The sequence below is a fragment of the Phalaenopsis equestris genome, unplaced genomic scaffold (assembly GCF_001263595.1).
Source record: "Phalaenopsis equestris unplaced genomic scaffold, ASM126359v1 Scaffold000331, whole genome shotgun sequence".
In the NCBI taxonomy this organism is placed as follows: domain Eukaryota; kingdom Viridiplantae; phylum Streptophyta; class Magnoliopsida; order Asparagales; family Orchidaceae; genus Phalaenopsis; species Phalaenopsis equestris.
This window is the reverse complement of record NW_018164773.1, coordinates 189,700-203,601: the sequence shown is the minus strand read 5'-3', so window position 1 is coordinate 203,601 and position 13,902 is coordinate 189,700. Positions and strand designations below refer to the sequence as shown.

Here is a 13,902-nt window from a genome sequence, read left to right as displayed (position 1 = left end):
AGTAAACACATTGAGAAACTAGAACAACCAAACGAATAATAATTATAGACCTACGTATCCTTCAGGTTTTAACAATAATCCACAATTTAAGTAGAAGAAATTGTCTATAAAAGAAGTGGTGTTACAAATGGGAAATCAATTATAAAGTCAATGAGCTATAATTAGAAATATTGAGAATGAAATATTGAGAATATTGAGAATCAATTGGGACAAGCAAATTCATTAACGGATCCCAAGGAACACTTATTAGTAATACAGAAGTAAATCTGAAAAACCAGAATGAAGAGCAAGTAAAAGTCATTCAACTAAAAAGTGGAAGAGAATTGGAAGGTAGAGTTCAAAAAGAGACTAAAGTAGAGAGAAGAGATTGAAGAACTAAAAGAGGACGCTCCGAAAGGTTTAGAGAGACCTATTTCTCCACTTAAAGTTGATTTAGAAAAACCACCACCTTTATTTCCTCAGAGGCTTCGATAACAAAAGTTAGATAAACAATTTTCAAAATTTTTGAAATTTTTTAAGAAGCTTACAATTAATATTCCATTTGTTGAAGTTCTAGAACAAATGTCAAGCTATGTAAAGTTTATGAAAGATATTTTTAACAAGAAAAGAAAATTTGAAGATATTGAAACAGTTCCACTTAGTAAGGAGTGCAGTGCTATAATTCATAAAAAGCTTCATGAAAAACTTAAAGATCTTGATACCAAAGATCTTGATAGTTCTACAATTCCATGTGCAATAGGAGACAAATTTAATGAGAAAGCTTTATGTGATCTAGAAGCAAACATCAACCTTATGCTATTATTAGTATTTAAAAGATTGGGATTACGAGAAATAACCCCTACCACTATAATTCTGCAACTAGCAGATCGTTCAATAAAAGTTATTCAAATTTATGTAGGAAAACAAATTTAAATCAGCATGTAATACTCAATAAATATAAAAATAAAATAAGACGTAATACTAATAGATATAATTTAAAAAATAATAACACAATTAACGCCATGCCACCCTAAGAGCCACATTTCGCAACAATGTTTATTTGCAAAATGTAACACATACTAGACAATTCTCAATTATTTACAGATTTTGCACCTAAAACTAAATCCTATATAACCATTGCACTTGGTATCACATTTTGCAGCTTCATTTTTCAGAAATCTAGACATACCCTAATGTTCTTATTTATTTACATATCTTGAACCTAAAATTTGATATTAACATGTATAACACTTTATTGTCAACCTATCCATGAGAAGGTATATTTCCGTTACAAAAAGTTAGTCAGAGTAATATTTTTTATATGATATTAAGGATTCGAGTATTTTCTATGCAAATAAGAAAGTTTTGATGCTCGATGAGTAAATACATACGGATTGTGTGGTATATACGTTAATACCTTCCCCTTTTTCCTCTTCATGGTGGACACAGGCCTTAAAAAAGTATCATTTCCTACTAGTTACTTCAAATTGTAACAGATTCAAGATTAATAGATATTTAAAATATTTTAAGATGCTTGCAATTCTAATAATAAAAATGAGTCATTTACATACATTACATACCACCCAATTATTATATAACACTGAAACCTTTACTTTTTACATTTATGCCACCCAAATCATCCATATCACATCAAAAGTGCCACTATTTCAACTTTTAAAAAGTGAAATACACCTTTGAATGTATAGGTAAGGTGGCATCTATGAAAACTTTGAAATTTAGACGTTAGATATGAAATATGCAAGAATTGAGAGGTAGAATGTAAATCTTCCTTTAAAAAAAAAACTGAAAACAAATGCAAAAAATTAAACTAAAAAAATTAAATCAGAAATGTGAATTTAAGGCTTTCACCAGAACCTAAAATGAATAAAACCAAAACCAACTCTAAAAGTTTGGCCTGAAAAAAAATGTATATAAGAAGCATATACACGATCAACAGAACAAATCACCAGATAGTTTTCAGAAGCATGTCGACACCAAACTGGGCTCTATTTAGAAACAAATTCATTACAACCTAAGAGATTAGATTGAGAAAAGAAAAACATTACGTCCTTCAAGCAACAGCCGTTCCAGAAAAAAACCTACCTTGAGCTAGCAAAATCAATTCCTTTTCATTGCTTGCAGTACTGAAATATGCAAAACATACCTTCCTCTGATGCCTTTTGCTTTACTAGAGAAAAGCTTTATAAGTGAATTTTATTCCAACCTCACTGCTCTTGTACGCTGTGAGTGTTATCCTCACTAATGCAACCAAGAAACCGCACGACGACACAGGTTATATTGTCAGCACTTCCCCTAAGGGAAGCCTCCTGCAGCAGGTTCTTTGCAGCCTGTTCTGGGTCTTCAATGGGTTTGACCATGGCTACAGCCTCCTGGGTTAATTTGCATGCAGACATCACAAAGCTATTATTTTCAGAGGAATGTGATCCATGCTAACATTTATAACTAAAAATTCAGAACTACCTCATTGGAGACTACATCCCACAGTCCATCACTTGCGAGGATGAGGAACTCTAGAGATCCATCAACCACCTCTTCCTATTGTTCCATGAAAGATGAGGAAAATATTAAGAATGATGAACATCTATGAGATCATACTACATATATTATTACTATGCCAAAACTGGTATATGAGAAGAATGTATGGGCATATGCAGCCCAAACACGAATGAGTTATGAACTTCCGGTCAGCTGAGTTTGTTATTATTGAGCCAAATACAAACGAGCTCAACATTATTAACGAGTAAAAAAAAAGTTTGTGTACTGCGTGTTAATTTTTGAGCCGAGCACAAATAGAGTATATGCTAGTCGAGCTAATCACCATTAATTGCATCAAAAACTTATTGATTGATAGTTCCAATTGTATAAAAAAATGTGTTTCTTATAGTACATTAGAAAAGTTAAGCACGTCTTTCCATAATATAAGCACTTCAGAAGCTTTTGAATGGTAAAACACAAAACTGATAAAAGAGGCTCATGTTATTATTCTAAAAATAAAGGCAATTATATTTAGTTACATATACCAAACACTTGTCCAACAAATCATAATAGAGATGGATTTTATTTGTGTTCACATTTTTAGTGGAAGCATAAAAAAAATCGTGTTCAAATCCAGCTCGCTTGCTTAATGAACTAGCTGAATACAAACAACCAACAAGATGTGCATGATATTGAACTGTTTTTACAACCCTATATAAATGCTTAACCATCTGCAGAAACCTACATAATTTATGCAGTTAACAGTTTGAAAATAAACATAGATGCACTTAGATTGATTTTTACCTGAATTTCAGGATCTGCAACCACATACTGCTTCAAGAAACGATCACCAAATGCACGGGAAACAGCTAATACACCACCAACGCGCCATGTGCCTGCAGGACATCTTACTAAGACATACAAAAATAAAATTTGATATATATATACCACCAACGCGCCATGTGCCAGCCCAGATAACAAAACCTCCAGCGTCCTCAATTCTCTGTCTCTCATCTGTTTGATCAGGCTTGTGATCTCTTGAAACAGCAATGGCATTTCCACTCTGATGCAATTGTTTTACATGATTAAGATAAACAAATTTGATGAAAAGTAAGCCAAACTTTGCGGTAATTATCAGGTTGTTCAAAACAACGAACAAAAACCAAGGCACATCAATAGCCTTCTACCCTGTTCTCAACTACAACAAAAAAATAATGAAGTTGCACAGTGCCATCCACAATCCAGCACACATTTGAATGTGATTGCAATGACAAGCAGCCGCTTAAAATATTATCAGAAAAAATTCTATATTTATTCTAGAAGAACCAAACGTCATATTGAAAAACAACCTTAAGTTTGACTGTATTTCTAATTAACAAATTGATACAGCATATGGACTACTCTCACCAAATTCGACATTTTATGCACATTATTTATTTATCGAAAACCTTATATTTAAGCCATTTGACATCGAAAACGTTTTTGAATCCTTCTGCATCAAATTATTTCAACTTGAAACATTTAGTTTTCTAAAATGTACCCCATTTATGGACTAAGCAATTCCTTCACTGGCAGAATGGATATTATAGACATAATAAAAGCAGCACATGCGGTTTGTTAGTTGACATAATAATCAGGTATTAGAAGGTTGCCAGTAAGAGTTTGATTTTGGTTGCCAACTAACAAGTCTACAAGCCTCAGCAGAAAAGTCATAATATGGAGTCCTAAACCTAAAAAGTGTAGTTACAGGTCAAAGTTGTATGAAAGTTCTCAAGACTCATTTTCAGGAGGCTGGAGGGATACACAGCAACTTTGACTCAGGGAATAGTTTGATTGCATGTCTTGGCGGACTAAAGCAAAGGTTGGAATTAATCAAACGAAACAATCCCGACAGACAGAAAACAAAGGTTTTATATATCAAACGTAGTAATTAGCTGAAAAGCCTAATGTGAGCACAGAAAGTTCCCATTATGCTTGAAATTAATTTTTCATTACCTTTTTCTTATGATTCGCATACAAGTATAAACAAAATATCAGAACATTGGCTTCCTAACATATGCTTTACTTGTTTGCTCTGACACCATTAACTAAATCAGAACAAAGTTAAAGTGAAAGTGCACCTGACAGCACAACCAAAATACACAACTAACATATGTATAAACTAGCCAAACAAAGAAAAAACAAAAGGTAAAGATTTAACTCAAGTAAAGTGTATTAGAGATGAAAATCAAAAATTACTTTTAGAAAAATATTTTCAACATAGGTGGGTGAATTATTTCGATAAACTTTTTAATAAAGTTTCTGATAATACAATCGACCCTTAGAAAAATATTTTCAACATAGGTGTGTGAATTATTTCGATGAACTTTTTAATAAAGTTTCTGATAATACAATCGACCTTAGTGATCTTAGTATCGTTAATAATAAAAAAACGTTTTATTTTTATCGTCGCATTAGTAAAAAAGAAATTGAGGAGACTTTAAAGAAAACCAAGTGTAGAAAGTCTGTAGGACCTGATGATATCCTAATTAAAGTGTGGAAATATTTAGGAGATTTGAGAGTTTCTTGGCTTACTAAACTCTTTAATATTATTTTAAAAACTAAAAAGATGCCTGAGGAGTGAAAGAAGAGTATTTTGGTCCCCATTTTAAGAATAAAGGAGATGCACAAGAGTGTGCAAATTATAGAGGAATTAAGTTGATGTGTCATACTTTAAAATTATAGGAGAGGGTAATAGAACATAGGTTAAAATATATTACAAAGATTTCTCATGATAAATTTGAATTTCTGTCGGGCAGGTCTAATATGGAAGCTATACATATTGAGAGGTTTGATGGAGAAATTTAGAGTTAATAAGGGGGATCTATATTTTATTTTTATTGATTTAGAAAATACTTACGATAAAGCTCCAAGAGATGTCCTTTGGAGAGTTCTTGAGAAAAAAGGCGTTAATATAACTTATATTTAAGTCATTAAAGATATGTATACTTGAGTTGTCACTTGTGTTCGAACTGATGGAGGATTGTGGAGGATTGACCAAATAATGGAGGATTGACCAAATATTTTCCTGTTCCTGTTGGATTACATCAGGGATCGTCTTTAAGCCCATATCTTTTTTGCTTTAGTTATGGATGGTCTTAATAGACATTTACAGGAGGATGTAATTTGGTGTATGCTTTTTGCTGATGATATCCTTCTCGTGTAGGACAAACTTGAATTATGGAGGTCTACATTAGAGTCTAAAGGCCTTCGTTTGAGTAGAACTAAAACTGAATAAATGGACTGTAATTTTAGTAGTAGTAGCTCTAGTGACAGAAGTGTAACTTTGGGTAATAAAATTATTAAAAGGTGTGATTGAATTAGGTATCTCGGGTTTATTGTTCAAAGCGATGGTGATAAAGATGGGGATGTTAATAGTAGAATTCAAGTTGGTTGGTTGAAGTTGAGGAATGCTTCGAGCTTATTAGCTTATTGTGTGATAGAAAAGTAGATTGAAAGGAAATTTTATAAGATGGTGGTGAGACTTGCAATGCTCTATAAGAGAAGCATAATACTAAGTTAAGTGTTGTCGAGATGAGAATGATTAGGTGGACTTTACACTTAGAGACAAAATGTGAAATGAATATATCCGTGATAGGGTTGGTGTAGCTCCAGTGACGGACAAAATTAGAGAGAGTCGTCTTAGATGGTTCGGTCACATTAAACGTCGGCCATCTGATAATCCAATTAAGAGAGTAGATGTTTAAGATTTAACTTATGTTACGAAAGACAGAGACAGACCTAGGAAGACTTGGGAGTACTGTATAAAAATGATCTTAATTTATTAGAATTAATGAAAAATATGACACTAAATAGGACGCAATGGAGAAAAAGGATTAATGTAGCTGACCCCACTTAATAGGATCAAGGCTTTGTTGTTATTGTTGTTGTTGCTTGAATTTTCCATTACCTAATTCTTATGATTTGTATATAATTAGGGAAACATATAAGAGCATAGCATTGGGCTTCCTACTATATGTTCTACATGTTTACTCTTGAAAACATTAAGAAAATCATAAAAAAGCAAAGTGAAATTCCATGGGCAATAAAACAAAACTAAAATATGAAATAAAAGCAATGCAACAATTTCAAAATGAGTGTTGTCATTTTTCACATCATCATCTTTGTCAATAATCATATCCCAACTATTTATGATTGGCTTTATGAATTTTCAGTTTCCATGTATTCATATTGAATATACAGACATTAAATATATTCTTTTAAATTCATTTCAAACAACTTGCAGCAATGTTGCCATTGGTCTAGCCCTTATACTTCCTACTCGTCTTTAATCGTCTAATGAGTGCATTTTCTCCCTTCATTAAATGTCCAAAAATGCCTAAGTTTATTTTCAATTGCATTTGCTTCACTAAATCTCACCACAATCATCTCATCAATACACTATATCATTTGATTTATCCTTCACAATTCGCCCAGACATCCATAAGATATTTTCATATGTCACTCAACTTATCTATTAATAACTTTTTTCAATCCAATAATTAGATCCATTGAACATCACCAATTAAATTATCATTGTATAAAATTTATCTTTTAGAATCCATGACATCAAATTATCATATCATACTCCGAAGACACTTCTTTCTTTGAGCCATTCAATATTCTCTAGAAGTTATATTCTGAGTATCCCAATTTTTTAAATAAAAAAGAAAATATAGTTGAATCCATTATGCCTAGATATCACTATCCATTAATCAAGATTTAACATTGTACATTTACATATAAGTCATTTTTTTTCCTATGGCGATCAGTTAGTCTCGAGACATTTTGAAGTACAAACGTTAAAATCAACAAATTTTGTAAGTAAGAAATATTATATTAAGTTTCAAACAATTAAAAGGTAACATCTTAACATCCTAACCTAATAAAATATTAAAAAGTAACGTATTAACATCCCAATATAATAAAAATAACAAATTATTCAAATTGCAAAAAGCATATCAACATCCAAACATCAGATCATTAAAATATAAAGAGTTATGCAAACACCAAAGTAAGACATAATAACTTAATTCATAATAAGTTTATTATACGATTAATCTCCCTCACATTCCTACCATCCTCCATCAAAGTAAGAAGACAACAAATAGCATATTAGAATTTTTAAATTGAAAAGACATCATCACTCTTATCACTCAATGGGCCTTAATTAAAATCATTGGCATAATGAATTACTATCTCTCTTACCTCATCCTGAATTATATTCTTATTTTCTCATTCCTTATAATTAATCAAAATCATTCCTCTTATTCAATCAATAATTAATAAGACTATTTATTAGATTTTAAAATAATGATTATGTTGATGATAATTATTTCAATTAGATTCTTAATTCTATACTATTTTAATAAGCAATGTTATTATGTTTATTTTACTTATATTCACTTTAAAGAAAACCCTCTATTTAATTATTCACGTTTCACCAGCATTGAGGCAAGGCACACCATCAGATGGGCCTTATAAAATGCAAAGTGTAAGCCTAATATAATACCCAATGAGGCGTAAGATTGAATGCAAATTTAAGGAGAAAAAAAAAGTTAACGCGAAGCCTTACGGCTTGCTTCATATTTTAAACCATCTTGCTAATAATACTTGATTTGTGGTTGTTCATACTTGAATAGGTACTGTACATCTATTTCAGATAAGTTTAAAAGCTTTTGACTAAAGGGATGGAAAATATTGTGAAAAAAAAACTATGAATTGTAATGCATATAGCAAAGAGAGTACAAGTTACGATATTAGCATGCAACTATTAGGCCCAGTTCTAGACAAAATCCAAGGCTAAGGGAGAAAAAAACACCAAACGAACTAAAAGCAAAGAAATCAAAGATAAGAACAGCACCAAAGTTAACAGCACTAATCACTTTGCCTGTTTCGAGAATGTAAACTTACTATAGACAAAACCTCCAACAGGTTGGTGTCAATATAAGTCTCTCACGCCTCAAACGGGTGCTCTTGTGTAGGCACATACACATCACAAGTTAACTTTGCAAATTATTTTCATATAGTTCATTGTGCTGGCAAACCAACATTATAGAAGTGTCCACTCCTCCAGCTAAACAAAATTTCATTAATCTCTTTAAATATCCAATTTTGCAAGTAGAATAAATAAACCCGTAATTACCTTGCAGCAACCAAAGCCATACCAATTTTTTCACATCAACTACCCAGCTGAAGTTTAACTATTTCATTTCCATGGCTTGACCCTATCGATTGTATTTTAATGTTTCAAAAGTTAATCAATATATAGAGACGGTTGAGTGATATCCAAGCATTTTTAAGAGACTAATATTGAATTCGCATGCACAAAATTTATAGAGGAAAATAGTAAAGCAAAGTACAGGCAAATTTCTTTCAACCCTATCAAATAAGAAAAAGTACGTTAATTTTTCAGTATTAGCATCTACTTCATCCGTCATAATTGAGTTATCCTACATGATTACTACCTGCCCCCAAAAACACAACCACATTTAATGGAAATAGAATTCTTGACAGTCAGCCTCCAGTTTCTACACAGGAATCTTCTACAATTGCACAAAAAAAATGAATGATCCTTGCATTAGGGTACAAGATAAAGGGACATTTGGCATACATACCACACAATTGTTATATATTTACATATCTAACTCCTCAACATTCATGTTTACATGCATAACACTAAAATCTTTAATAATACATAAAAAATACCACATTTATTAACTTCATAAAAGTGAAGTACACCTTTTAATGGATAGGTTTATGGCACTAAAATGTTATAAATGTAAATATCAAATTTTTGGTGTTAGATATGTAAATACAAAATGATTGTGCGGTGTGTACGTAAATATCCCAAAGAAAAATTGCCACAGTTTAAAAAAGAAAAACCAAATAAATTGCTACACGAAGTTTAAAAAATAAAAAACTTTAAGACAAGGCTTTGAATCCTCCTGAAGTTTCATTAGATTAGTATACATGAGAAAACAACGTATTCTCCACTAATTTAGCCCTTTCTTTATATTGGATTGTCGTATCATTATTATCATCATCACCATCATCATCACCCTTATTTAAAGACTATATTGTTCTCTTTTTTTTTTTCCTTTTATCAATTTGTCTGTAAGTGACTTCTTTAAACCCGACACTCAGATTCATTTAGCAACGCAAGCTTAGTTTATTTTACCTAGTCTCCATGATAAATCTTTTTAATCAACAAACCACATTGTTAGAAAGCACATCCTCATTTTATATCCTAATAACTCTAAATAATAAAGCCCAAATATGCATAATTGTCATAGCTATGTATCAATTGAGCCTTTATCTATCTCCAGTGATATCACTCTCATTACCAAGAAAAAATACTTTTACACTAGATCATAGACTTATAATAAGCCCAAGTCATCAGCCTCATAAAAATGTCCACCATTGATATGGAATGTCCTGCACTCTATAAATTTAAATGTAAATCTTATATACGATACAAAAAAGTAACCAACCAGTACATAATATTAAGTACAACTTCCAATGAAGATAAAAAAAAATATAATGAAGATAAATTAAGATAAAAATACAAAAGGTCATGTACTATAACTTTATGATTAAGAATGACATGCCAAAATTTAAACTTCATACAATTTATGGAAACCAAATTTGTATAAACTTCTAAAAACTCAAATTTGGACCAACTGAGATTGAATCCACCCTCCCATCTCTCTCTATAAAATAGTTGCCCAAATTAAAAAGAAAAAAATTAAAACAAAAAAGAACTCTTAGGTATTTTTTTTATTTCAAGTATCAAAAAAAATGATAAATATTTGACTTGATTTATCAAATGGTTTATGTAGAGTATATAAAAGTTATCTTATGTTTCTTATTTTATCTTAGATATGTCCTGAAACATAATTTTTTATTTCACTATTAGGATATTAAATGGCAATAATATAACTTGTAACTAAGCTTTGAAATCAATGGAATATAATTCATTTCACATAGCATTAGTCCCTCCCCTATGCTAACAACGGCTAACAACAATAAGTTCAATAAATGAGATGAGTTTCAGTTACCATTATCATTCTCTCATTTACTACTAATAGTGAATTCAACTTTTCATATAGGCTAAATTTAAGGAAAATAGCAAATGGAAGAAAAGTTGAAGGATTGGCCACAACTAATTGGAATTTTTATGATAAAATTCATGATAAATCTATTTTCTTGATCACCATGGCATCATATGGGAAAGTTGTTGCATTTGAATTCACAATGAAACTCATGATTTTTCCAAGCTATGGAAAAACTCTGGAATTTGCAACCCATTACACAACATTATTTGTCACTTTAAAATTATAATATGCCTACATCATGGTGTCAGATTGATTCCAAATCAAGTTGATAGTAAAGAACATGTCCCATATGTTAATAAGAAATATAAATCAAGACAAATATAGTGGTTCCTGATTTATCTGTTGGTGGATAATATCAGAACCTTGTATATATATATATATATATATATATCAGAACCTTATTTAGCATTAAGCAGGCTCCCCTCATTACACCTATTTATAGATGGGGGCCATCGTTTGAGCACAAGCATACATGCATACATGCACGCATAATTAGGATAATCAATTTGTAGCTGTAAAATGTAAGAGACATGTACTCTTGAAACTAAATCTGGTGCTCAGCTGGCTAGCTTGAAAGAAGTATTTTGCTCCAATGAAAATTAATAAGCAACACTGGGTCGGGGATGACTATAGCTGAGCTTGCTTGTTCTACCAAGTTCGTTGAGTCTATCAACTTATCCCATGGCTGAATCTTCTTTGACCCTAATCGGACAACTATAAATAAGCTTGCTTGGTCTAATAAATTTGATAAGCTTGACAATCCTCCTTCAACCCTATCGGCATGTTCGCCTCGATTCTAAGGAGTAGTCAGCCTTAAATCTGGCTGGTGAATTCTCCCCTTGGTGAAGATCTTTCTTGAACACAACTAGCAAGTCTGTTTTGAACTTCGCTTCCAAATCCATCTTAGCAGGCAAGTCTCTACCCTTAGTACATTTATGGAAAAAATTTAGTCAGACAATTATCCTATATCTTTAGAAGAAAGCTGAGAAAAGTACGATAGAATGAGCAAAAATAAATTTTTGAAAAAAATTAGAGCCTTCCTCAGTTTTTTTTGGTGGGAGGTTCCTCCGCTTTTTCATGCTAAGATTACTACTACTTGTACTTTCTCTAAAAAAGTTATGTTAGTTATGCTAAGATTACTACTTGTACTTTCTCTAAAAAAGTTATGTTAGTGCAATGCTGCACATTTAACGCACAAGAGAAATAAATAGAAAATATTATTGAAAAAAAGTTTGTCAATATAAAAATTTATACAAATTTGATGTCTTTATCGTTTTATCCATGTCAGCCTAACTTGCTTCCTATTATAGGCCCTCGGCATTTGGCAATGAGAAGGTTATGAGGTTGTGCTTTTCGTTCTCTTGCCATTTGACTTTAGCTAATTTGTGAACACGGAGATTCTTAATGAGAATTAGAAGAATGTGAAAGAGGAGAGAAAAGAGCTCAAAGAAGAGGAAAATAGTAAGACTAGAACTCGCTAAGGCTTGTAAGAAGAAAGACATTGTTGTCCCTGATCTTGTAATGGTCTCGGTTGAACTATGGAAGTACTTCCCCACCTAGTCAACGTGTCTTCTCAAATTGAAGTCATTCCTAAGGCTATCGACTCTTCATCACCTAGTCAGCGCTCTATACCTTGGGTGTAATTAGTGTCTCTGTGAGTTTGAGGGTATGTGTGTGTGTGTGGTCTGTGTGTGTCTGATCAACTTCTCTGATCAACTTCGTTTGTGCCATGGGAGCAATGCTCTACGTGTCATTTTATATGATGCAAATAGTGCTTGCTATTAAAATGCAGTGTTGCGTCATGCATAATAGTACGTGCCATTTTGCACCATCTATCTTCATCCTCTACAAAACTCAAATGACTCTAGCTCCTTCCCCAAGAATAAAAGTAGGAAAAACTCCAAGCTAGTTCAACCAGCAAAACTATGTAAATTGACTTGACCCATATCACAACCCTAAATGACTTCAAAAATTCACACAAGCTCCCTATCATATCTGCATAGATTCCAAACATTTTTCAAGTCTTTACAATGCCTAATCCATCCATATTAGCAAGTCTTAAACACATAACGCCAAATTACATGCTCTTGGGTTCCCTGAGATCCCCATGCTTGGTTGACCATAAATTGTCAATATTTTGAGCAAATAGACTGAATGACTTTTCCTTTGCTTTCATTCCAATAAATAATAGTTTGTACAATCTATTTTAGGTACATATTATTCAGTATAATCTAAATTAAGTAACTTAATTAATACATATTCATTATCTAAATATTCAGCTAAAATGAAAGAATCCGTGCAAATATAATATTTCCTTCTTTACAGTATTGCGAAGAAGGAAACTCTTTATTCTGTTTGATTTCATTTATTCCTGATTGATATCCCCCTTCAAATTGATGTTGGTTAGTCAAGAAGCATCAATTTGCTGACAAGAAACTGATGACGCTGTCGAGAAAGAGCTTTAATAAATATATCAGTCGTCTGACTGAAGATAAGAAGTGATATGAGGAAGAGAAATAACACCCTCATCATAGACTTCTCGAATGAAATAACAATCCACTTCAATGTATTTTGTGCGCTCATGAAAGACGGATTAGCAGCAATATGGATAGCACTAGTATTATCTGCATGAAGAGAAGTAGACTCAAGCTGAGGAAAACCAAGCTCACTCAGCACACCACGAAGCCAAATGATCTCAGAACAAGCAGAGGACATAGCGCGATATTTTGATTCAGTAGATGACTTAGACACTCGATCTTGTTTCTTGCTCTTCTAAGAGATTAAAGAGTTGTCGAGAAACATGCACCATCCAGTAATAGATCGGAGTGTATCAGAACAACCAACCCAATCGACATCACTATAGGCTGTTAAGGTGATAGGAGACTCTGCACAAAAGAACAAACCACGATGAGAAGTATCTTTCAAATATCGAATAATACGTCGAACTGCAGCTAAATGAAGATGTGTAGGGGCTTGCATAAATTAATTAATTTGTTGCACAACAAATGAAATATCAGGACGCATAATAGTCAGATAATTGAGATATAGAGATGGTTCAGATAGAAAGTCACCATCATTTGTTGATATTTGACATTTACTTCCAAAGGGGTATCAGTGGAGCGACCAACTTGAAGACCAGCCAAAGCAATGAGTCTCTTTGTATAGTTGTGCTGATGAAGAAAAATAACAACGGCAGAAGAGTGAACCTCGAGTCCTTAGAAATAAATTAATGACCATAAATCTTTCATATGAAAAGAACTCTAAAGACGTT

At 32.2% G+C, this 13,902-nt stretch overlaps 1 protein-coding gene across 3 annotated transcripts in view; it reads right to left on the bottom strand.

Annotated features, from left to right (window-relative positions):
* Positions 1 to 1,967: 1,967 nt before the first annotated feature.
* Positions 1,968 to 13,902, bottom strand: part of LOC110025787 (probable protein phosphatase 2C 59) — a 23,173-nt gene continuing 11,238 nt past the window's right edge. For all 3 annotated transcript variants that reach the window (XM_020726442.1, XM_020726444.1, XM_020726443.1), the window contains 4 exons: positions 3,442 to 3,528; positions 3,280 to 3,371; positions 2,461 to 2,535; positions 1,968 to 2,369 (listed from right to left, as the gene is read on the bottom strand). In XM_020726442.1, coding sequence (XP_020582101.1) covers positions 2,205 to 2,369; positions 2,461 to 2,535; positions 3,280 to 3,371; positions 3,442 to 3,528 — 419 coding nt within the window. In that variant the 3' untranslated portion in view covers positions 1,968 to 2,204. The remainder of the gene's footprint in view (positions 2,370 to 2,460; positions 2,536 to 3,279; positions 3,372 to 3,441; positions 3,529 to 13,902) is intronic.